Source organism: Emys orbicularis, chromosome 5 (genome assembly GCF_028017835.1).
Source record: "Emys orbicularis isolate rEmyOrb1 chromosome 5, rEmyOrb1.hap1, whole genome shotgun sequence".
NCBI lineage: Eukaryota > Metazoa > Chordata > Testudines > Emydidae > Emys > Emys orbicularis.
In genome coordinates this window covers 82,651,981-82,676,527 of record NC_088687.1, presented here as the reverse complement: position 1 = coordinate 82,676,527, position 24,547 = coordinate 82,651,981, and the positions used below count along the sequence as shown (strand labels likewise).

The following is a 24,547-nucleotide window of genomic DNA, read 5'->3' as shown; positions in this document are numbered from 1 at the left end:
GAGCAGCTAGTTCTGGAGCCCACAAGGGGAGAGGCAATTCTTGATTTAGTCCTAAGTGGCGCACAGAACTGGACGAAGAGGTGAATATAGCTGAAGCACTAAGTAATAGCAACCATAATGTAATTAAATTTAATATCCTTGTAGAGAGGAAAATACTAAAGAAACCCCTTTTTAAATGCTACTGTGGTGGGAATGACACAAAAATGAGGAAGCTAGTTAAACAGAAATTAAAAGGAACAGTCACAAGAGTGAAATGAAATGCCTGCAAGCAGCATGTAAACTATTTAAAACATCATAATAGAGGCTCAAACTAAATGTATATTCCAAATTAAAAACCCCCAGTAATGACCAAAACCATAGAAAATGCCACTATGGTAAAAGATGGTTAGAGGCAAAAAGGCATCTTTATAAATAGGAAGTCAAATCCCACTGAGGAAAACAGAAGCATAAACTCTGGCAAGTCAACCGTAAAAGTATAATTAGGTGGGCCACAACAAGAATTTGAAGAGCAACAACTAAAAGACAAAAACTAACAGCAATTTTTTTTCAGTACATCAAAAGCAGAAAGGCTGCCAAGCAACCAGTGGGGCCACTGGACAAACCAAATGCTAAAGGAGCACTCAAGGAAGACAAGGCCGTTGCAGAAAAGCTAAATGAATTATTTGCATCAATCTTCACTGCAAAGGATGTGAATGAGATTCCTTCACCTGTGCCATTCTTTTTAGGTGATAAATCTAAGGAACTGCCTCAGATTGAGGTATAAATAGAGAAAGTTTTGGAACAAATTAATATTAACTGTGGTATGAAACCTATTGCTTAAATCAGCCTCTGCGCCAGATGATAGGAGAATAGCTAATGTAATGCCAATTTTTAAAAAAGGCTCCAGAGGCACTCTTGACAATTACAGGCCAGTAAGCCTAATTTCAGTAACACGCAAACTGGTTGAAACCATAGTAAAGAACAGAATTACCAAACACAGATGAACACAATACACTGGGGAAGAGTCAACACTGCTTTTGTAAAGGGAAATTATGCCTCACCAATCTATTAGAATTCTCTGAGGGTGTCATCAAGCAGGTGGACAAAGGTGATCCAGCTGATATAGTGTACTATACTTTCAGAAAGTCTTTGACAAGGTTCCTCATCAAAGAATCTTAAGCAAATTAAGCAGTCATGGGATAAAAGGGAAGGTCCTCTTATGGATCAGTAACTGGTTAAAAGGTAGGAAACAAAGGGTAGGAATAAATGGTCATTTTTCACAATGGAGAGAAGTAAATAATAGGGTCTTGCAAGGATCTGTACTGGAACCAGTGTTGTTCAATATATTCATAAATGATCTGGAAAAAGGGGTGAACAGTGAGGGGCAAAGATGGCAGATGATACGATACAAAATTACTCAAGATAGTTAAGTCCAAAGCTGACTGTGAAGAGTTACAAAGGGATCTCACAAAACTGGGTGGCTGGGCAACGAAATGACAGATAAAATTCAATGTTGGTCTACGCAAAGAAATGCACATTGAAAAACATAATCCCAGCGCGCTCTCTCTCTCTCTCAATATAAATATAAATATAAATATAAATATAAATGAATGGGGTCTAAATTAGCTGTTACCACTCAAGAGATATCGTGGAGTCATTGTGGATAGTACTCTGAAAACATCTGCTCAATGTGTAGTGGCAGTCAAAATAGCTAACAGATTGTTAGGAACCATTAGAAAAGGGATAGATAATAAGACAGAAAATATAATAATTCCACTATATAAATCCATGGCACACCCACACCTTGAATGCTGCATGCCATCTCACCCCATCTCAAAAAAGATATATTAGAATTGGAAAAGGTACAGAGAATGGCAACCAAAAATGATGACTGGTATGGAACACCTTTTATATGAGGAGAGATTAAAATGACCGGAACTGTTTAATTTAGAAAACAGATGATTAAGGGAGAGAGATGACACCATAAAACAATGAATGGTGTGGAGAAAGTGAATAAGGAAGTGCTATTTACCCCTTCTCATAATACAAGAATGAGGGGTCACTCAATGACATTAATAGGCAGCAGGTTTAAAACAAACATAAAGAAGTACTTCTTCACACAATACACGGTCAACCTGTGGAACGCATTGTCGGGGATGTTATGAAGACGAAAAGTATAAATGGGTTCAAAAAAGAATTAGATAAGTTCATGGAGAATAGGTCCATCAACGGCTATTAGCCAATATGGTCAGGGATGCAATCACATGCTCTGGGAGTACCTAAGCCTCTGACTGCCAGAAGCTGGGACTGGACGATAGGCTGGAATTGTCCTGTTGTGTTCATTCCCTCTGAAGCATCTGCCACTAGCCACTGTCAGAAGACAGGATACTGGGCTAGATGCACCATTGGCTGTACTGGGTCAGACCATTCTTACATTCTCAATTCAGTCTAACACCACAGCCTATTTACTTTTGTTTGTTTTTAGCATAACTTGTAATTGGTGTAAACTAATTACTTTTCCTTTTAAAGTCTGCACAGTTATAGGCAGTTTTATTTTTTTTTAGCCGGTTCCTAACAAGATTGCCCAGCAGTGACAGGTAAGTAGCATCAGTAGGAATTCAGCATCATATTTTAAATGATTGACACGTCAGTGTGAAAGTATAGTTTGGTATAATTATACATAAGTGTTCATAGCGGAATACAAATTGGCTCCTTTTTCAGACTTTTTCTGCCAGATAAGCTCTGAACAATTTAGAAACATTTAGAAAATATTTTACATAAAATCTGCTATATAACTAAAAATTGGTTTTTACAGTTGAGGTCGTTTGGGATAAAGTGATAGTTAATTTATTCACTAATGGTCAATTCTTCCAAATACTGTACTAGGTATTTCTGTTCGTAGGTTGCTAATAAAGGCATATTGTTGGATTTAGCTTCATCCATACTAGAGTGAATCTTTAATAAATAAAGATTTAGAACAAAAAGTTCTGATTGGCAAACAGTTTGCAACTTACGTCATGGTTACAGAGTACGTTGGCTAGTTGCTTCCGTTCCTGTGCATAGTATGCTGCCTGCTGGTAATAGAAACCTGGATTCTGAGTCTGAATTGCTGTCAAGCCTAGTTTAATAGCCTCATCAAACAAGTCTCCAAAGGCCTGAAATCTTTAAAAACAACAACATTTTTTACCTGAATATTTACTATAAAATGTAAGATTAAGCTTTAACTGTGTGATATATGTGGCGATGGTTAAATACAATACACAATGGATTTGAACTAAAGTGTCATTGTAAATTAAATTAAAGGTCCAGTTCATCCAAGGCTTTCATAGGTTTTTGAACCTCAATGACCCATTCCTACAACTGCATTCATGTGGGAGCAAAACTGCCAGGGTCAGGGCCCAGCTATTTTGAAATAATTGTACTATGTTTTGTAAAATGTGTAGGGTTTTAATTTCCATATGCATTCAGTGCTCATGACTGATGCTGACTGACAGTCCTGGAGACTGAAGTCCTCCCTTTACATGCAGAACAAATAAAGACTGGGCAATAACAATGAAAGCCTCCTAACTCCTCCCCACTAACTTGAGGCAATCCCAATACGCAGAACCCTCCCGCCCGCTCCCTCAGAGGACAGCAATCTTTACAGCTATGGCCTGCTGTCTACTGTATGTTTAAAACACAGTATAATGTTATGATATCTTTGTGAGGTTGGCATACATTATGAAGTTTTAAATTCCTACTGAAGTCAGTTAGACAAAGCTTCTAATAACTGTAGAATCAGACTCTATATCTCACAGTAGGTACCACATGTTGAGTCCCACCAGTTATGAATTACTGTCAGTCACGAATGCAAAGCACACTGACAGAGGACAATTAAACTAATAAATGTGTAAGTATATTATACCTTTTAATATCTATTGCAACTCTTTCATGAAGGAAAAATTCAGAATTTCACTGCTTCTCTAGACATAAAACAATTAACTTTGTGAAATGCTTATTCATGAGCTACAATGGAAGTATTACTTAGCAAAAACATACTGTTTAGACATCCAGGCAGCATGCTCAAAAGCCAACTCTGCACTGCCTATTTTTTTCTTGCACAAGTCAATGTGCTTCCTGAACTGAGCAATTGCATCCAATGGGGTGTTATGCTGAAAACAGAGGCGACAAATCTACAGGAATCAAAATAAAAGGAAGACTTTAAAATCTTTATCAACGGTCTAATCAAAGTTCAAATTTCTAAAAGTAAATCTAACATTAGAAATGTAGTAGGTAAATGGTAAGATCCCTAACAATTTAGAAGTAAAAACAATATAAAAATGAAGGTCGGATACAACACCTGATAGCGTTTTATATGAAGCAAACAGGGTTCCGTGCCACATATCCACATGGCCCTCCATATAAATTATGGCAAGAACTGAATGATTAGTCCTCTCCAGAAGAAAAAAAAAAAAAAAAAAAAAATCAAAAGGCACAGATCAAACTCACCTCCGAAGAGAGTGAACACCACACACACTCCCAGATCCAGCATGGAACTGCTGGACTATTTGGGAGAGGAGAGATGGACAGCGCCAGATATCCCTTGGAGGCAGTGATCTTCCCCACAAAGGCTATGAAGTCTGCAGTAATCCAAACCTGCTGGATATCCCTTTCAAGGGCCTGGTTGAGGACCAGCTCCAGTAATGTTTTTTTTTTAAATTGGTAGGTAGGAAGACACTTTGCTGACCCAAGGTCCTCTAAAATCTGTTCTTCCAAAGGAAGAGCCATCCTTTCCTCAGGATTACTATTCCTTCTCCACCTTTTAAAACGGGGGGGTCATTAATCTATAGGCTACATGAACTTGTTTCTGTAAAATGCTGTTCATTCCCACTGACTTCAAATGGGAATTGAGGAGGTGCTAAACTCTTCATGGGATTGAGCCCCATGTAAGCTCTAGCCCTTTAAAAAAACAAAACACAATACTAAACACCTGAACCCAACTTCTACGGAGGAGATATTTTCTCCTTGGAATTTGAAGTAACCTCCACAAGCTGGAATTTAGGGGGACTGCAGCCGGGTAGTACTTTAGAGCTAGATAGTGCTCTAAAAGCAATAATATAGGAGAGGTATTTTTAAAATTAAATCTTTACAGATTCTGAGTCCTTCAGCTACCTTCGTATTTTAAAATGTACAGGTTTGCTAAAGGTTACAACAAATTTGTTACCTTGTAGTTTATAAATCCTGCCATGGTCTTGATTTCCAACATGTTCGTTTCATGCGCCCTCAATTCATGTACAAGATTATATGCAGTTCTGTAATTTCTAAATATGAACGTTTACAAGTTAGGTGGGTTGGTATACCAAAACAAAACAAAAACTATTCAAAAAGAAAGAATCTGCATTCAATGAAAATAATTTTTCTGGTGAAAAGCTCATTGATAACAGTAACACATACAACTGACTCTGCTTTCACAACACCCTCAAGCAAACTTTCTATTTCTATTTATTGGTCATGACAAAACTTTCCTGCCTTTTTCCAATCAGCAGTTTAGGAGTGATTTAAAAAGAAAAGAAAAAAAAAACAAACCCAAACCCTGTACTTGTTTGCTTCATTAATCTCTACCAACAGGTAGACTGAACACAAACTGCAATAGTCAAAAGAACACTAGGATTACACGTTCCTAAAAGAACGTTAAAAACATTTCTGAAATACTAGTAAATCTTCAGATTTGATAAATAGTAGCACATATTCAGAGATGTAGCACAGAAGTCAGAAGCTGACTATCTTTTTGTTAAGCAACAAAATAGTAAATTAGAATATTGTGAAGTTTGGATTTAGTTACAGAGTTTGGTTTCAGAGATACATCTAAAAATATCCAGAAGTGAAATTCAGAAATCTTCGCAGAAAGTATCCATGGAATGCTTTTCCTTAGCAAGATACGCTAAGTAATACCACCTGAGGGTCAGCTCTAAGCATGCAACTGACTATGAAGTCTATCCAACAAAAGCAATTAAGCACACACTCAACTTTAAAACATGAGTAGTCCACCAATTATCTTTTTTTTATTAGAAAGATGCTGACAAATAATGATAGTAAAGGTTGGGAGTTTACTTTTCCTATATTCCATTTACCAGAATAGAAATGTGACCTTTAAAGCCCAATTGAGACCATTTAAATGCTGACATTAAGAATAGGCAAATACATGCCTCTCCAAATTTTCATTAAAGAAAGTAACAAATAAACAAGGAATTAGATGCAAAAATCATTTTAAGGCAACATTAAGGTTGCACAGCTGCACATCATTAAGGAAATGCAACAGTTAAGGCTCCAAGAGCAATTGTGTGGGGGAAGGAGGGAGCATGTGCGTGCGTATGCGTGTAGAGTATTTTCTATGCCCTTTGTTTTAAAGGTAGAGTTTAATTCATTGCTATTTAGGTGTCAATGTACTCCGTAAGAAATACAGGATGTACAACACATCAGTTAGTGTTGAAGTTGGAACCTTAACCTTTGTACTTCTAAAAGTTATTTTATATCAATGTAAATTTAGAAATATATTTGAAGTATGAAGAAGTTGAACACAAACTCAAGAAAATTCTTCGTATCAATATTTATTCTGAACAAAACAGACTAACAAACGCATAATTCATTACACTGTAGAATGAGCTCAAAATATTGATTGCTTGATTTGTTACAACTGCCCAAATATAAATTTAAATTTTACATTTCACTAACCCTGAAACTATCAAAATAGTAAGAGAAGTCACTGAGAAAAAAGAAAGTTTACTTACTTTAGAGCATTCTGTGTATCCTGTTTCAGCTCACTGAAAAATGCTATTTTGAACTGATGTCTCACAAATAAAAGCTGCAAAACACAACCAATATTTTATTGGTACCAATAATCTAAATGGAGTACAAACATTTACAAAATTGGAATATATTTAATACTCAGAGAAATCACAGATAACTTAGTTGGAAGTATGCAGAATATAAGGAAGTGTATAGATATCACAGAAAACAATGATGAGTAGTTGTTTAATAGCACGACACACAGAGCTCTTTTGCTAAACCTAATTTATTGCTCCAACCCCAAAAGAAAGGGGGACAGCCTTGTACCGTCCATCAGTGACCTTGAATAGACACCTTAAGGACACATCTCGTGGCTCTGAAGGCAATCTTGTCCTGTTTTCCAAAATAGAGGATAGCTGGTGGTTGCAACACAAGTTCGTGTGTCAAAACCAGTATTTGGTGAATTGAAAAGAAACAAAATGATTACCAAGTTAAGCCCAGAAGTCTGTGGTAAGTGCCCTCTACAGCCTGAGCTAGAGCACTGCACAGATAAACAAAACTTCCTTATAATTTCTCCCCTTTTGCAAAGTTTTAAAAATCTGCTTGACACTTCCTGTTTCAGAGAGGATATCCCAAAATACATCGATCCATGATATCCCAAATATCAGAGATTGCAGCAAGACACTTGGAATTTGGTGTGTTGTTTTCTGGAATACTTCAGGCTGACTTAAGGTACCAAAAGAATTTCAGCACAGAAATTTTATTTTCAAAAAGTGAGTTGAAAACTTGTTTCTATACTGAAAAACACTACTACCACAAGTCTGACAAGTGGGAGTTTTCAGTATGTAACTCTGGATTTAATTCTACTGTCATTTTTTATTTGCAGTTCACCTTTAAAAGGTGAATTTCACTTTAGTCGATGTAAGGTAAGAAAAAGGACCATATCTAGGATAAAAGTGAAAAAGAAAAAAAAGTGTGAAAATAATTTTGTTTTGTTTTAACATTCTTGTATTTAAAAAAAAAAAAAAAAAAAAAAAAAAAAACACCCTATATATGATACACAGGATATATTATAAGTCATCTATATTTCTGGAATTATCTTATTTAAAAAGGAGTAGCATTACCTGATGTGTTGTTTTATTCAAGAATTCTTTATGAGATTTTACCCTTCTTATTTCTGTATAGTAGTAGGTCTGTGCATGCTCATAAAAAGCATTCTCTAATCTGTAAGAGAGAATTGCTCATCACTTTTTAAGCAAATAAAGAAGTTCTTTCAGTATATACAGGATCTAAAGTACTTTAAATTAGGCTATTTTTAACACTATTCCTTGTACAATCACTGTAAGCTGGCAAAAAAAAAAAAAAAAAAACCAAAACATAAAAACTTAAGTTACTGGCACCAATACAGGTACCGATTTAGGAAAGCACTAAATTAAAAGTTCTTGTAATATTTGTTTTAACCTACATTATCTGCCTAGAATATTTTTGAGACAAGGTGGGTGAGGTAATATCTTTTATTGGACCAACTTCTGTTGGTGAGAGAGACTTGCTTTTGAGCTACACAGAGCTCTTCAGATTGGGAAAGGTACTCAGGCTTGGTTTACACTAAAGAGTTAGGTCAACATAAGGCAGTTTATGTCAACCTAATTATGTCAGTGTCTACACTAGAATGCTGTTGCTGACGAAGTAAGTGGCCTGTTACACCGACATAATAACTCTACCTCCACGAGAGACTTAAGTTGGTGTAGTTAGGGCGTCACAGTGTCTGTTTAGACACTGTTACTGACATCAGCAGTTGGCTAACATTCTTGTCAGTTTCATGGCTGCTTCTGGCTCAGAGCAGAAGCAGGGGGCTCACAGCTGAAGCCATGAAACTGACAAGAATGTCAATTTCAGTGCTGGTACTCTGCCTGCTGTGAAACTGAGCCCAGGCTGGGCTCACAACTCCGGCTGTCATCCCGGGTGGGTTGGGGGCTCCTGCTGTGAGCCCCGCACAGCTGTTAGTGCCCCACTTCAGTCAGTGCAAGTGCTCCTGGCCAACTACAGCCAATTGACTTACTGCAGTGGTTGTAGGTCGACCTAAATTAGTTAACCAGCATTTTTCACTTACCAGCATCCCCTGTTCCCTCAACATGCCAGATAAAACAGCTTGTACTGTAGTTGGCATATACAGAAAAAGAATGAAGACACCTAATGAAGGCAGACAAGGAAAAAAAGCAAACACTTGCCTAGCAGTAGCTTCAATCTCCCTTAACCAATAGGGCTAGACGTACTATACAAGTGTGTAAAAAGACCAAGAGTGAACCAAAGGCAGTCTTTGGGTTTCCTGACACTATCTCCCAGAAGTCTATTTAGTAGCAGGTTTTATGGCCTACTTAGAGGGAAGGTGCCAATCATAACATGACCTTATGGAAAAAGGACAAAGGTTAAAAAAACTTATTGGATTAATCAGGACTCAGCATGATGTGGAGTGTTTCAACGAAGGAATAAAATATGAGTAATGTAAGTTTACAATTGCTCTACAGCTGATGTACAGGAGAGTTGATATCTACATATCATATGTCCCTTAATAGACTGGAAAAAAGGCACTGTAGGAAGAGACTTTTACCAATTCACTTACCTTATAATGTAACCAACCAGATGATCAGTGTGTGGCAGCACAAACAAGGATTTTCCAGAGAGGTCACAAGCATTACATAAAGCTGCTGCTCTTTCTGAAGCAATAACATCTTCCCCTAATGAAATCAAAAGAGCATGCAAACAAGCATCAATTGGCAGAGCAGTGTCAAATTGCACTCTTCTCAAAGCTTGACTATCACAAGCTATGGAACAGGTGATATACCTAAAAAGATAGACTCTCTCTCAGGTCATCTGAAACACTGAGGCTTTGATTAGCAGAATATCATTGTGGCTGAATAACCCCCAGAAGCCCTGAGGAACAAGCAGGGTACTCACAAAGCACTTTATAGATGAATTTATGGTACTAGTCATGTGATTTAAAAAAATCCAAAAAAACAACCACTGAGAGAAAAAACTCACACTTCTGTAGCTCTGCACCAGTGACTTTTAGAAATGTAACAAGTAAAAACAAACAAGCTCCTTCTTCCATGATTTCATGTAGTTACAGCTTGGGATAGATTGATTTAGGATGCAATCCCTTCAAATTTCTTTCCTGAATGACTGACATTCAGTCAGACAGTGACGAATTTATCCCTTGCCGAAGTTTGGAAAGGGGGGTAAAAATGTACTGTGTACACTTCATAACAAACACCTCTCACCCCCATTCAAAATGGGGCTCTCATAACAGTTTGATTGGGCAGAAATAAGTACTGAGAATGGTAAAATGCCTGGGCTTAATGAAGAGCTTTAAGCCTTGTGTCTGTTCCTATCTGACATTTTAATAAGGAAATATTCATAATGACAATTGAATATTCTTACACTAAAATGCTTATGCAGTTACCAAATGCTTCAGTACAGCTTTTAAATCAGCTGTAATTACAGTTTATTTTTAATTGATCTCAGGTAAGCATTAAGTGACAACTGCTTTGTAGGATAGGTTACAGTCGTATTTGCAATAGGCTTGATACACAGTATCAGAAGCTGGACATAAAAAAAAAAAAAAAAAAAAAAATCATAGTTCTGAGGAACTGAAATTGGTTAAAAAAAGGTAATGAAAAAGCACCTGGATTTTAGGGCCAATTTTTCAGAGCAAATTTTCCAGTGTGTATGTGTATGTAGTGGCAAGTGAATTTTTGTGCACACAAATCGTGCATGAGAACTGCATGCAAAGTGCACAAATGATGACCAGGGTAAAGTCCCTTTGAAAATGTGGTCCTCATATTTGCATACACTGCAGTTTGATTAGCCTTTTAGTACCTGGAGGTAAGGGTGTTTTCTTTTGAATCAAAACCACAGCAACTTTTGTGTTTCTTCCCTGCAAACTTTGTCTGAAATAGAAGAGTTGCAATGACAAGCTCATATTTCATGTTTATACGACTTTCAGTCTACTTTTAAAGTCATTAAAAAATTGCATATAAAAGGCACATGCACCATCCACGAGATACATATTCTCTCTCCTTTTCTCAAATCGATCGTAACAACGGCATTCTTAATCTCACTGATTTTAGAAAACAGGAAGTAAAGGTGGCTCCCAAGCAACTTTGCCAATTTACATTCTAAAATAAGACATCTTTAAATGCTCTTAAATATATATCTAATATTCAAAACAAAATTTCAATAATAATTAATCTATAAAGAGCCCCATCAACCCAACACAAAATTATATTTTTTAAAACAAAAAATAAGATGAAACTGCTTTACGGTACGTACAAATACTTTGCAACCTACACTTAATACAAATACAAGTTAATACTTATAACCCAACTGAAACAACTGTACCTGACAATTTCAACTCTGGTAGCACATTCTGACTGTTTTTCTTTCCACTGTTGCTCATCCCAGTCCAGTTCATAGAACACCACAACAAGAGCTGGCACCAGATTCAGATGTTTATTCATCCAGCCAGTCTTCAATATCCCTTTTGGAATGTACCACTCATAGGATGTTCTCTGAAAATATTAATTTAACTTATTAAAACAAGCTACCAACCCTGTTTATTTTTGCTGTGGTACGTGCATGGGGAATTCCATGTGTCCATGATCAGTCCTGAGGACTTGATCTTTCCTCTATCAATCTTGCTCTCAAGTGTCTGCTTCCTAATGGAGAAGGTGTGGTAGGATTTTTTTTTTTTAAACCATCACACCCCATTGTTGGCTCAAGAGCCAGATGTATGCCACTGAAACATCATCAAAAATAGATTTACATGGGGGGGGGGGAGGAGTGTCGGAAGGAGAGATTCTGACACTAAAGAAAAGTCAACTTCAGGAAATATAAAATACTTTGAACTTACATAGTACCTGTCATGCAAAGATCAGAACATGCTTTATAGAGTTAAGTAAGTATTACCCCCATTTTACAGAGAGGGAAACTGACAAAGATGCAAGTTTCTTGTCCTAAATCACAATTAAAAGCAAAATTAGGGAATAGAATCCAGGTTTCTTTATTTCCAACTCTCCACTGTAATAAGTAATCACTGGACTATGTTGCTTATCAAGTGTCACACTAGTTGATATGTCTCAGTTTCACTGCAGAGATTCAGGTACACCGCACATACTGTATTTTACTCTGTCTCACCCAAACAGCTGCTTTAAAAATTTTCCAGAACATCTAAAAATTGAATATTTGAAATGAAAAGTGTCCAAATTATTGATGTAAGACTGATAGTGCTCCCTTAGCATGCAATGTTTCCAGATTTCAATTAACTTTCTAATAGCTAATTTATTCTGACTGAAGATTTACACAGAATAATCACAAACAGCAAACACTTTACAGTACATCATTTTATAGTTTGCATAATACGTTAAATGTATTTTAAGTCTTTATAAGAAAACCCCACAGACTATATACCTTTGTTCTGCATTTGGGATACTCATGGTCACCAGGAAGAACTTTGAAAGAAATTGGTACTCGGTCAGCTCTCCTGTTTGCACAAAAGGCATCCCAAACCGCCCGATGAACAGCATTATATACTACATCCAAGCCAGTGAGGGTTACAAAGGCCATAGGCCGACAACATAGTTCCACAGGGAAGTCCCATTGTGTTGGGCTCATCTTGAAATTTTACAGAATGCCTGAAAAACAAAAATACCCCATATCTCAAATCCCTTTTCAAACATGCAATTTCTGATTAGATACAAAAGATATCTCATTAAGAAAAATGCATTAAACTAGTCTTTTTACTTAAGACGCAAGTTAAATACAGTCTGCTCATGCAACTTAAAATGCAAGGAACACAAACAATTTTAAGATGCAGGGATTTTTTTTAAAAAAAATCTCAGATAAGAATCAGTCAATAATGTTTTTGGAGGGTGGGAAGAACCAGAAAATGGGGGGGGGGGGGAGAGGGAGGGCAATCATTGCATCTCAGGCAAGATCAAACTTTTCTGTTTTTATTCATATTGCTCAGACACTGGCACTATTAGCAAAGTTGTGAGCCAAAGGGCCACAAGAAGTTGAGGAGGCAGGTTAGGGGCTGGCCTGAGAACTCTGATGGTCCCAATCCTGCAGTTGGATCTGCATAAACAAACCTATGAGCTTGCAGAGCTCAGGTTCTACTCAGACAGAGTCAATTGCAGGCTAGGGCTTATATCTGTTATCACTATAAGAAGCAGTCTGCTTAAATAAGGTTTGCATCGGCCAGGTATTGTATATAGCAACAAGCATGTTCTTCCTCACCGTGGCATTGTCATTTTTAGCACCAACCTCATGTATGATGCAGTACACTATACAAAGATGGTCCCTCCTCTGAAAAGCATGATGTCTATAGACATGGTGCACTGAGAAAAACAGAGGTGGAACAACAGTGCGGATTGTTGTTTAATTTATAAAATTACATTGAGGAGTCATTTGTTTTCACTAAAGGAAAAGTGTGTTTTTGTCAGTGCAGCTTGACCAGAGACATAGCCCAACCTGCCAGTAACGGACATAGGCGGGCGGGGGGGACAAAGGGTTTCTTTAACACTATGTGCCAAAAGCGCAGAAAGCAAGTGATGAGCAGGATGACCAGGAGCAGCTCCCGGCAGGAGAGTCACCCAGTGCTAACCCGCCAGGCTCAGCCCCTACAGCAAGTCCCCCGCCCCCCCACACACAGCCACGGCCAGCCCTGCACCGCCTCTGACCCACGGCCAGCGCCCGACCCACGGCAACCCGCCTTCCGCACCCGGCCGCGGACCTTTCCCCGCCGCACGGCAGCCACACAGTAAACAGCCGCCGGCGCGGCCAGCAGCAGCTCCGTCCTACCACCTCCAGGAAGTGAGCTCTCCGCGGGCCCCTACCCACCGGCGCCGCCCGCAAATTGCCACTGAGCAGCAACAGAGATGGAGAATCGCCTCCGGAAGCCAGAGCAAGGGGATAAGAGTGACAGTCCACTCCACCAATCAGCGTTGCCTGCTCAACGACAAAGTCAACCATTGGGTCTCGAGAATCGTCGTAGGAACCAATGAGAGAAAGAGAAAAGAGGCGTGGCCACAAGATTTAGCCAATTGTCGTGCGGGATTGGTGATACTATGGCAGACGAGCCCAATCATAGCTCGAAATAGGAGTCAACACAGCAGCCCTGGCGTGGCTAGAGGAACCAGTTGGGGGTTGTGGTGACTGTAGGCTGCGCATGCGCGCTGTGTTCGCGTGGGTTCGGGTACCGGTTGCTGCGCTGTGTGAGAGTCCCTGGGCTGAGGCGGGGGCTCCTGGCCCGGGGCTATGGCGGCGAACGAGGACCAGGAGGTGAGACACCGACCCCACCTCCCCGCGGCGGCAGCTGCCGCTCAGCCGCACCGCGCTCGGCGGGTCTCTGGGGCTGCTGCCCGCCCTGTCTGGCCAGGGGACGGAGGCTACCTCGCTCCGTGATCCCGGGCGCCGAGGTCTCCGTCCCGCCCTGCTCGGCCACTCGCGGCGCTGACCGCTCCTCCCCCCCCCGGGATCACGGATTTTTTTTATATCCAAATAAACGTAACTTGGAAAGTGATGCAAAAATAAACCAGTAACGTTAGCAGCAACCACGCCTGACTAATCCCGAAGTTTTAGCTAACCAGCTCCGAAAAGAGTCAGCCAGCGATGTCCTGTACTAGGAACCGAAAGAGTTCGGGCAGGCGCTTTCCCCTTGCTCTTCTCTGAGAGACCTCCGTCAGCTGCAGAGGATTTTCACTTTTAATTGAATGCTACATCAATCCTATTGTTTCTTAGGTGGCATAGTCCTATATACTTATCTTTCTACTTGGTAAATTCTTTAAAATATTTTAATACATGGATCATATACAGTGTACACATCATATGTGATTGTATTAATTCAACCAACGGCATGTTAGATTTTATTAACTGTAAATACCAGGCAGAAAGTCATTCTGTGATAGGTACTTGCGGGTTAATAGATATTCTGGTCCCTACTCACTTATGAAATCCCTTTCTTGTAGTTTTGTAAAAAGTAATATAGGAAGGATGGAAATGTTCTTGAAACAGATGTTTGGTATTTTCTTGGGGAAGTTAAGAATAAAGTTTTTGTTTTTTTTAAAAAGTGGTCTTCTAGCATTCAGTAAAATGTGCCAAGATGGGCAATGGGTTTGTAGAAAGTAAATTGAATTCAGAGTAGCATGCCAGGTTTGTTGAACTCACTTCTGTAATCCTAGTTTAGGTTATTGGAATGTATCAGACAAGATATCTAGACCAATTATTACCTAAAATTTAATTAGTCTGTTTTTCATTTTAAAAAATAAACAATGTGGATTTCTGTATATTATGCTGATACTCATCTGTTTATGTCTGTTCAGTATCCGCTTGAAATTGCTAACCTTTTTCTCCATCTGTTCTTTTCAGATGGAGCTAGAAGCATTACGTTCTATTTATGAAGGAGATGAGTGTTTCAAAGAACTTAGTCCTGTTTCCTTTCAGTATAGGGTAAGACCACATGAAGCTTTAATTAGATGTAATATATCATTCATTTAAAGTTATTCTGCACATTTTCCATTACAAAGCATTTTCTTGAAACAGATGGATATTCACCTATTTAGCAATAAAGGCACTAAGTGCCCTTTTACATAATTTCAAAATAACTTGCCATGACAAACTTAAATGTAATGAAAGTTACCTTTTTGAACAAAAGCAAACATTACAATAGCAATTATCACAGTCATAGAGAAACAAGTAAAGTATAACTTGTCATGAAAAAACATGAGCAACTGTAATTGAAGTTGTAGGGAACTAATGCAGAGAGACTAAGTAAATAACTTATGCTCCAGTCCTGCAAACACAGATTTCCTTCATTTTGCTAACATGAATAGTACTGCTGACTTTTCTCAGCAGAGTAAAGTTAAGTATGTCTGTAAGTGTTTGCAGGTTTAGGACCTACAGACACACAAGGTATGTTGAAAATAGATCATGATATTTAAAAAAAATATCTGAATAGCATGTAACTTTCAAAACTGAAAGTGTCAAGTGAATGCAATAATGTTGCTGAATTTTTACTGAAAGGCAAAGAAAACCGATCTATTGTAAAAGGAAGAATAATATGACAGCATCAGATCTGGCAATATGTACTTTTCATTAGGTAGAAAGTCAGTGGAATAGAGTTGAAAGGATTAGTCTGCCATTCTCCTGAATGTAGTTAGTGTACTGCACAGCACATTGATTACAGTTAATTATAAAATAAGACCAAAAGAAGACACGACAAAGATTTCTCAAATAGTGGCAAAATGCAACACGCTATTCCCGAAAAGCTTACTATAAAGACATTTGAAACTTTGAGTCAATGTAAATATGAACTATATATTGAGTATATTAGGTTCCTACTGCTCACAATCATCTTTACATAATCTTTGCTGTCCCTTCTCTTGCTCCTTCCACATAGATCCAACAAAGCCAGAGAGTTAGCCTTGCAGCATGCCCTGCAAAGAATAGGCCTTGTCCACAAGGAAAATTTTCACACTTTTACTTGATGCTTTTAAAATCAATATAGTTAGGCCAGTGAAAACCCCTGTGGGGGCATGGATAGGAATACACCACAGAAACTGAAATAAGTGGCCACAGAAGGATTTATGCAGGTTTAATTAAATCTGTTTATAACGACACCTTTAGATGCAAGCTTTTCATGTGGACAAGGCTTTCCCTGGGTATGATGGGCTTAGGTGAACAATTTTTATGAGCTGACTTGTTAGTTGGTCTTTATTGCCTCCCATCCCTAGAGACAATTATTGCAATTTAATAAGTCTTAATCTTACCCATTACTTATGACATCAAAGGTCGCTAAAACATGTTTTTTTCACAGCATTATGCTGCTTGGTTTGTATTTAGATTAGACAATGAAGAGAAAGCAAGTTTCATTTTCTGGTTCTCATGTAGAATGTTAGAATATTTGGATTGCAAACACTGACAGAAAATGTTTAAATTTGCACAAGCCTTTTTATAGAAATTTTAAACATATCTATTGAGTTTTATAAAAAGTTTGAGTATAGGTTATACTATTGTATATCTAAATTTAAAATGACTATCAGTAATGACAGGTTTCAGAGTAGCAGCCATGTTAGTCTGTATCCGCAAAAAGAACAGGAGTAGTTGTGGCACCTTGGAGACTAAAATTTATTTGAGCATAAGCTTTTGTGGGCTACAGCCCACTTAATCGGATGCATAGAATGGAACATATAGTGAGGAAATAATCTCCACACACAGAGAATATGAAAAGGTGGGAGTTCCCCTACCAACTCTAAGAGGCTAATTAATTAAGATGAGCTATTGTCAGCAGAGATGCTTTTGACCTACACAGAAGCGCTCTCTCAGTTCTGAGAGGAAGAGCTTCTGTGTAAGTTGAAAGCTTGTCTCTCTCATCAACAGAAGTTGGTGCAATAAAAGATATTACCTCACCCACCTTGTCTCTAAGGTTTGATAAGACTGAGGCTTCCCATTTTAAAGTGTTTCATCTCCTTTCAGATAGGTGAAAATGGCGATCCCAAAGCCTTCCTAATAGAAATTTCATGGCCAGAAACATACCCACAGACCGCTCCAAACATATCCATGAATGCTTTCTTCAACAACACCATGTAAGTATTTCAGTTACTTCCTCTTTTGTTTTACATGTGGTCTCTCTCTTACAATATTCTTGAATTCTTTTGGGCCTGTAATTGGATTTTATGGTCTCTTCTAGATCTTTAGCTATAAAACAAAGTATATTGGATAAATTAATGGAAGAAGTTGAAGTTAATCTTGGAACTGCCATGACATACACACTTTTTGAATATGCCAAAGATAATAAAGAATTGTTCATGGAAAATCAACCTGTTCATATTGTGGTAAGTGTATAACCTGCATTTTGATCTAGTTTCGTTTTATAAATGAACTTGTATTAAAAAAAACAAACAAAAGGAATAGAATGTTTAGTTACTCTACATTTAAACATCTCACATTGCTACAGAAAACTTCTGGAGCATGTCTGTGAGGTGCAAGCCAGTATACTATGTCCCTAATATAGTGACTAGAAAAAAGTAGATGAAAGGAAGTGTAGCACTGCTCTGTGGTTGTAACCTGGATGTTTATTTGGTATTCAGCCACCTTACCAAAAAGTTTCTGGAAGAGAAGTGAGAGAGAAGCAGTGATTAGAAACACTCCCTAATCTAACACAGCCAACTGATATCCAATGGTGACTACAGAACTAGTGCAAGACACAGTTAATAATCTGGGTTTTGACGTGCAGTGTGAAAGTCTCTAGAATGGATGAGCTATGCTTGTGGGCGGGGTGGTCTGAACAATTAAATATTTGACAAGAGTAGTGAGGGAAGGAATAGCAGAAGCAACCAATCAATTACAATCAATGTAAAAATTATTTAGCTGATGGAAATAAAAATATTACATTTTGTTAGATGACACTTCTTGATTCTACTTTATATGGCTCAGTAGTCTAGAACATGAAGCACATGCCAAGCACATTAACTCTGCTCAAAGTGATTCCATCAAGCTGGCTTGAGTGGAGACCTTCACTTCTAACCTGATCTGTTAAAGCAGTATTTCACCTGGAGTGGGAAACTTGACAAAAGTCTGTTTCTAGAAAGCACATATGCACCAATTTTTATTTGCTTCATCTATAATTTTGTTCAGAACGAGGTTAGAATTATCCTGTCATAGGTGTTCTGACTCCTGAGAACACCTATGAGAACTCCTGAGCTTCCACTTGAGCCAGGAAAATTTGAAGCTTTATCCTTCATATTATCCAGCCTCCTATTCAAATTTTCCATGCTCGCGGTTATTCTCTTTTGTATTAGAGAAGCCTCTAGGCTTGGGCCCCTGTTGATGTAGTTTTTCCCTGTAGAGAGCCTAGGAAAGCAAGAAGCTAAATGTAGGTAGGAAAGATTAGAGACTGGGACGAGTGGCTAATGGTGTTGGTTATAAGATATTGAACCTTAGCTGCTAGATGACTAGATTTAAATCCGCATACTTTAGTAGTGGCCAGAAGATAGTGAATTGGTGGTCTCATGCTGGTTCCTATAGGACAAGTGTCAATATTGGAAATACAACTACCACCTTCTGGAAGTAATTCAGATCTTTTATCCACCTTACTAAAGAGGCCAAGGATCAAATGGGCATGAGAACTAAATGGTGCTTTTGACCTTAGAGGTGTACTGTACCTGAGGGGTTTGTGTATGTTAATAAGAGTTCACACTCCATGACTATCAGTCTGTTTCCTTCTTGATGAGCAGTAAATGTACTCTTTTGAAAACAAATAAAGGGCCTTTGTTTTCAGGCATCCCAAGAGCCTTGAATTTAACAGAGTTCAAACTCTAACGTCTACACTACAGGGGTGGGGATTGAGCTAAGTTAAGCAACTTCAGCTACGTGAATAATGTTGAAGTTGACATACTTAGATCTACTTACCGCTGTGTCTTCCCGTCGATTCCCCTTGCGCTTCTCATTGAGGTGGAGTACCGGAGTTGATGCTAGAGCCATTGGCGGTTGATTTATCGTGTCTATACTAGACACGATAAATCAACCCCTGCTGGATTGATCGCTTCCCATCGATCCAGCCGATAGTGTAGACATAGTCCTTAGGCTATGTCTACACTGCTCACCTTACAACGGCGGGGCTGTGCCGCTGCAGCCGCAGCATAGTAAGGTGCGTTGTGTAGTCACCAACAAAATAAAACCACCTCCAACGAGGGGTGGTAGCTTCATTGCCGGGAGTGCAGCTCCCACCGATGAAGTGCTGTCCACACCGGTGCTTTTCGTTGTTACAACTTTTGTCGTTCAACGGGGTGCCAGTGTAGACAAAGCCTTACATTGGTATTACTAAGTCACTCAAGGGTATGAAAAATCCACACTCCGAGTGACCGTTATATCGACCTAACCTCCGGGGTAGACAGTGCTGTGTCAGAGAAGGAGCTTCTCCCATCAACACAGCTATCACCTCTCGGGAAGGTGGATTAACTATGCAGATGAAAGAGCTCTCTCCTGTCACCATAGAGCATCTTCATTAAAGTGCTACATCAGTGTAGCTGTGCCGATGCAGGTTTTTTTAAGTGTAGACCTGCCCTTGGTTTGAAAATAAACTGACCAAGTTAATTGAAAAAGTTAGTTTTTGCAGAGTTGGTTCATGTTTGACTTTGAAACTGGAATTTAAACTCTGCTTAAAATGACAGTGTTTGTCTCAAACACATTACTGAAACCTTCCTTGGAAACGATTGTACAATCATACTGTCTTTCAATGCTAGAATCACACAGGTTCCTTCTGTGGACTCTCAGCCTTTCCATTTTGGCTCTACTGTCTTTTGGCTCTACTGTACAAGCAGCATTATAAATAGCCCTTGTGGCATTGTATATTTGTGCTGTGAATAAAGAATTGTATGAGCATGTAGAGAGTCCGATCCACAGTTCCAACTCATTTCACTGATCTTTTAAACTGGTTAGTTGTACCGGCAACACTGATAGGGAACCACTTCTATCCCCACTAAGCAGTAGTCAGGACATATGCAATTGCAGGGGTTATGGAAGTAATTATTCAAGCTACCACTGTAAGCACTGTGACGTTGCACTCTATATGATTTTATAAAAATATGTTAATGAGTGAATATAATGTAACGAATATGGTTCATGCAAAAGGTCTCTTATAAGCTTTGTAATGATACCTTACAATCTACTGAGTGTGTTCATCCTATTTCTATAAATGTATCACTCTTGTATCTAAAACTAGAAATATGAAATATAACTGAGGGCCTATTGTAATTATGCAAAGGGTGGGCAATTAATGGTGGTTTGGAATCTTGATGGCTCCCATCAACCAGGACGATTGATTGTGGATGGCCCTGTTTGCAGGCAAGCCTTCCTGAGTCTCAGGCTGGGAGGAATGAAGGCTTGTGGTCTTACAGTGACATGTAATCATGTCACCTAAACTGGAATCCATCTTTAACCTAGTGCTTTTCCAGTGAGGAGGGGTAGGAACCCAGAGGGACAAAGGATTCCCACCTTATGCAAAAATATATAAGTGGGTGGAACAGAACAAAGGGGCAGCCATCGTGAGGAATCCCCTAGCTACCACCTGAGCTGGAACAAGAGCTGTACCAGGAGAAAGGATTGTGCCTAGACTAGGAAGGTGTCCAGTCTGAGAAAAGAAACTTATTGAAACGATTCTAAGGGTGAGATTTTACCTGTATTCAGTTGTATTCTGTATTAGGTTTAGATTTGCATGTTTTATTTTATTTTACTTGGTAATTCACTTTGTTCTGTTACTACTTGGAACCACTTAAATCCTACTTTCTGTATTTAATAAAATCACTTTTTACTTATCAATTAGCCCAGAATATGTATTAATACCTGGGGGGGGGCAAACAGCTGTGCATATCTTTCTATCAGTGTTATAGAGGGTGAACAATTTGAGTTTACCTTGTATAAGCTTTATATAGGGTAAAATGAATTTATTTGGGTTTTAGATCCCACTGGGAGTTGAGCATCTGAGTGTTAAAGACAAGAACATTTCTGTAAGCTGCTTTCAGTTAAGCCTGCAGCTGTTTGGGGCAAGTAATTCAGACCCTGGGTCTGTGTTGGAGCAGACTGGCATGTCTGGCTCAGCAAGATGGGGTGCTGGGGTCCCGAGCTGGCAGGGAAAGCAGGGGCAGCGGTAGTCTTGGCACATCAGGTGGCAGCTCTCAAGGGGAGTTCTGTGATCTAACCAGTCACAAGCACATTAGAAATATTAGTACTACTTTTAAACTAACTGCGGAGAACTGTCATCATGGTTGTTGTGTGATAAAACACAAGCATCTTTCAGTATTAATGTAATTTAAAACATTTGGGATGTCTCAATAAGAAATCAGACATAATCAAACATTATTTGTAGTTTACCCATCAGGGTGATACCTAGATATCAATTGCCAGTTCAGTCACCGTTGGAGAGACATTTAAAATTATACTTTTTTTTTTTTTCTCAGACATCTGTAGGCAATAACATCTCAATTGGAACTCATGAAATAGCCCCATCAAGTAAGAAAAGAGACAAAAAGGAGCAGTTGTCCAAAACCCAGAAACGAAAGCTAGCAGACAAAACAGGTTTGTGCAATATAGTCTACTCCTCCTTTTCCAGACTTGAGGAAAATGGTGCAGTGTGTTCAGGATAGTTTTGTACCTTCAAAGACAGATTCAGATACACCTTGAGTCACGAGTGAGAATGAATTGGGTCTCATCCCAGTCTTCACTTGCTTTGCTCATAAAGCTACCAAACAATTTTTCACCAGTGACAACAGCCTGAAGCAGAAACTGACTGGCATAGCAGTGATATGGCAGTTAGGTCTGCTTATTCACCTCAATTCCTGAATGGGGAAGTTTGCACAGAGTTGCACACTACACCTGCCTCAAGTTAGTACTGTGAGTTCCTTGCTTTCCAGGCATTCGCTTGTTGGATATTGTGTTGGCCAGATCAGTAATATGAGAGTTCAGCTTTTAAAGATATGACATCTTGCTAGAGTCTAGCTGTTGTTGTCGGAGAGCTGAAAATAAACACTGCTTCTTCTATAGATCACAAAGGGGAGCTTCCTCGAGGATGGAACTGGGTGGATGTAATTAAGGTAACATGACTGTTACAACTGTGAAATTATTGCATAAGAACATTTGTTTTTCTGCAGATGTAATGATAAATTATATTTAATCTGTCTTTTTGCTTTTCTTCCCAACAACATTTGGATTTGACTGTGGTCTCGAATTAATTTCTGTATACATCCAGCATGTAAGTATTTTCAAGTTTTAGAAATAGTTTTTAAAAAAATCTGCAAGAATTAGTGACTGTGGTTACCCATTTCTCTATAGAGCCTAAGGATAATCCCTTACAAGGCTTTAAAAATACACATTTCTTCTGAAACTCAAGATATATCCAATGTGAAAGCATTAACTGTCTTAAAACCTGAGTTTAAAGGAGGAATGTATCTTTTGAGCATTTCAAATGAAGTTTTGAGGCGAGAACTTTCAGTATGTAATTTAGCTGTGAATTCCAGAATGTGCTGTCTTCACATGGGCAACTAATAGGGATGCAGCCAGGATTTATAGGGCCCTGGATAAGTAGAAGCAAGGAGCCACTTCAGTTGTGTTTCTCCTAAGCAGCAGCCCCACATCATCGCCTGCACCCTCTGCCTTAGTCTCCCCACAAAGAACTCTTCCTCGTCCCACTTATTAATTATTGATTTGTACTACTGTAGCACCTAGGATCAGGATCCCACTGTGCTAGGGGAAGTACAAACAGAACAAAAAAAGATAGCCCCTGCCCCAAAGAGCTTACAATCTAACTATAAGACAAGAGACAGATGGATACAGACAGAATGGGGAGTACAAGGAAACAGACAATATTGGTCTGTTAGTTCCTCCATTTGCCATTTCCACCCCATTACTTCTGCTGCTGGAATATAAATTAACATTGCTATTTTTAACAAGTTCTACTTTATAACAAAACATATTTGATTTAACATTGGTATAACCTATTGTCAGCATACCTCCGAGCATAGTGTTGAAACTGCAGCAAATGGGCACTATCAAGGTTTTTAAACTCTAAATCCACTCATGACAATTGTTGCAGAAATGTGTGGGATACTTTTAAGAACTGCATCTGTTTGACTTTCCAAAACGTTTGTTGACTGGTATCAGCCTTTTCTTATTAAATGGAAACATTAATAATTCAGCTAATGTCTTTAACGAAGTTTAAACTGGTTCTAAGATTAACTGTAGAATATGTTTTGGATGTAAAATAGTTCATAAAAATATGGGAAAGCAGAGTCTTAAGTTCAGAGGACAATGAGTCAAATGTATAAGCTATAAAAGATAAGTTTTGAGTCATTTGAACTTTTTGATGCATTCAGTTGTTAGTACAAACTCATCAACCTAATATGCCTGTATGTAGTGCAAAATAGAAATATAGTTCCTAATAAATGCAATATGTCTGAACATTTTTTCTTTGTCTTTTATAGTTAAGCAAAACGGGTTCTAAAGATGATGAATAATGGACTTTGATACAAGGAAACTTCACCTTTTAATACAGTGCAATTTGGGTCAACATCTTTCTCTTAATAGCCTTTTCCTCTTGTCAGAGTGGAACATTTTATAAAAGGACAATTTCCTAACTAGTAAACCTGAGCACAGACGTTTATCCAGAGATTATTCTGTTATTACATTTTTCTTCAAAACAAAAACTTGCCTTAAAGGGAAGATAAGTGCGACATTTTTATATTGAACTTTTAGAAAGCCTATTTGGTTTCTGTCGAATGCTGAAAAGAATAGTGAAATATGCAGTGTTAATTTATATTGTTTTACTCTGTAGTAAGAATATAGTAAAATTCTGTTAGTGAATCCTCTGATATTGTGACCATTTCCTGAAGTTCTCATTCCAATGGAATAAAAATATTAAAAGTGATTAATCACTTGACAGCATAGTTCATTTAAAATAAACTCCCTTTAAACAAAGCCTTCTTGATTTGTTCCTCTACAAATGCAGAAAGGGAACACAACACAATTATATCAAATGATTTGTCTAGGTCTAGGCTATGTCTACATTGCACACCTTACAACGGTGCGGCTGTGCTGCTAGAGCTGTGCTGTTGTAAGGTGCGCAGTGTAGCTGCTCTTTGTTGCCAGGAGAGAGCTCTGTCTACACTACCGACCTTACAGTGGCACAGCTGTACCTATGCTGCTGTAAGGTCTCCAATCTAGCCGCTCTATGACGATGAGAGTGAGCTCTCCCGCT

The 24,547-nt window shown here is 38.5% G+C and overlaps 2 protein-coding genes across 2 annotated transcripts in view; one reads left to right on the top strand and one right to left on the bottom strand.

Annotated features, from left to right (window-relative positions):
* Nucleotides 1-13,588, bottom strand: part of TRAPPC11 (trafficking protein particle complex subunit 11) — a 44,498-nt gene extending 30,910 nt beyond the window's left edge. The window contains exons 1-10 of the mRNA XM_065404567.1: nucleotides 13,535-13,588; nucleotides 12,211-12,434; nucleotides 11,143-11,312; nucleotides 10,621-10,691; nucleotides 9,365-9,479; nucleotides 7,869-7,968; nucleotides 6,747-6,820; nucleotides 5,183-5,279; nucleotides 4,018-4,151; nucleotides 2,994-3,141 (exon numbers count right to left, since the gene is read on the bottom strand). Coding sequence (XP_065260639.1) covers nucleotides 2,994-3,141; nucleotides 4,018-4,151; nucleotides 5,183-5,279; nucleotides 6,747-6,820; nucleotides 7,869-7,968; nucleotides 9,365-9,479; nucleotides 10,621-10,691; nucleotides 11,143-11,312; nucleotides 12,211-12,414 — 1,113 coding nt within the window. The 5' untranslated portion in view covers nucleotides 12,415-12,434; nucleotides 13,535-13,588. The remainder of the gene's footprint in view (nucleotides 1-2,993; nucleotides 3,142-4,017; nucleotides 4,152-5,182; nucleotides 5,280-6,746; nucleotides 6,821-7,868; nucleotides 7,969-9,364; nucleotides 9,480-10,620; nucleotides 10,692-11,142; nucleotides 11,313-12,210; nucleotides 12,435-13,534) is intronic.
* A 383-nt stretch (nucleotides 13,589-13,971) lies between these two features.
* RWDD4 (RWD domain containing 4) lies at nucleotides 13,972-22,423 on the top strand. The gene is made up of 6 exons (XM_065405081.1): nucleotides 13,972-14,082; nucleotides 15,169-15,249; nucleotides 17,275-17,384; nucleotides 17,489-17,633; nucleotides 21,756-21,873; nucleotides 22,339-22,423. Exons 1-6 carry the CDS (start codon nucleotides 14,059-14,061, stop codon nucleotides 22,395-22,397), a joined length of 537 nt encoding a protein of 178 aa, XP_065261153.1. The 5' UTR covers nucleotides 13,972-14,058; the 3' UTR covers nucleotides 22,398-22,423.
* The last annotated feature ends 2,124 nt before the right edge of the window (nucleotides 22,424-24,547 follow it).

Excerpts from the sequence above, each read along its gene's own strand:
- RWDD4 (XM_065405081.1), top strand. The coding sequence starts at position 14,059 with ATGGCGGCGAACGAGGACCAGGAG. Across the intron at positions 14,083-15,168 it reads CGGCGAACGAGGACCAGGAG|ATGGAGCTAGAAGCATTACG; the intron begins GTGAGACACCGA and ends TGTTCTTTTCAG. Across the intron at positions 15,250-17,274 it reads CTGTTTCCTTTCAGTATAGG|ATAGGTGAAAATGGCGATCC; the intron begins GTAAGACCACAT and ends ATCTCCTTTCAG.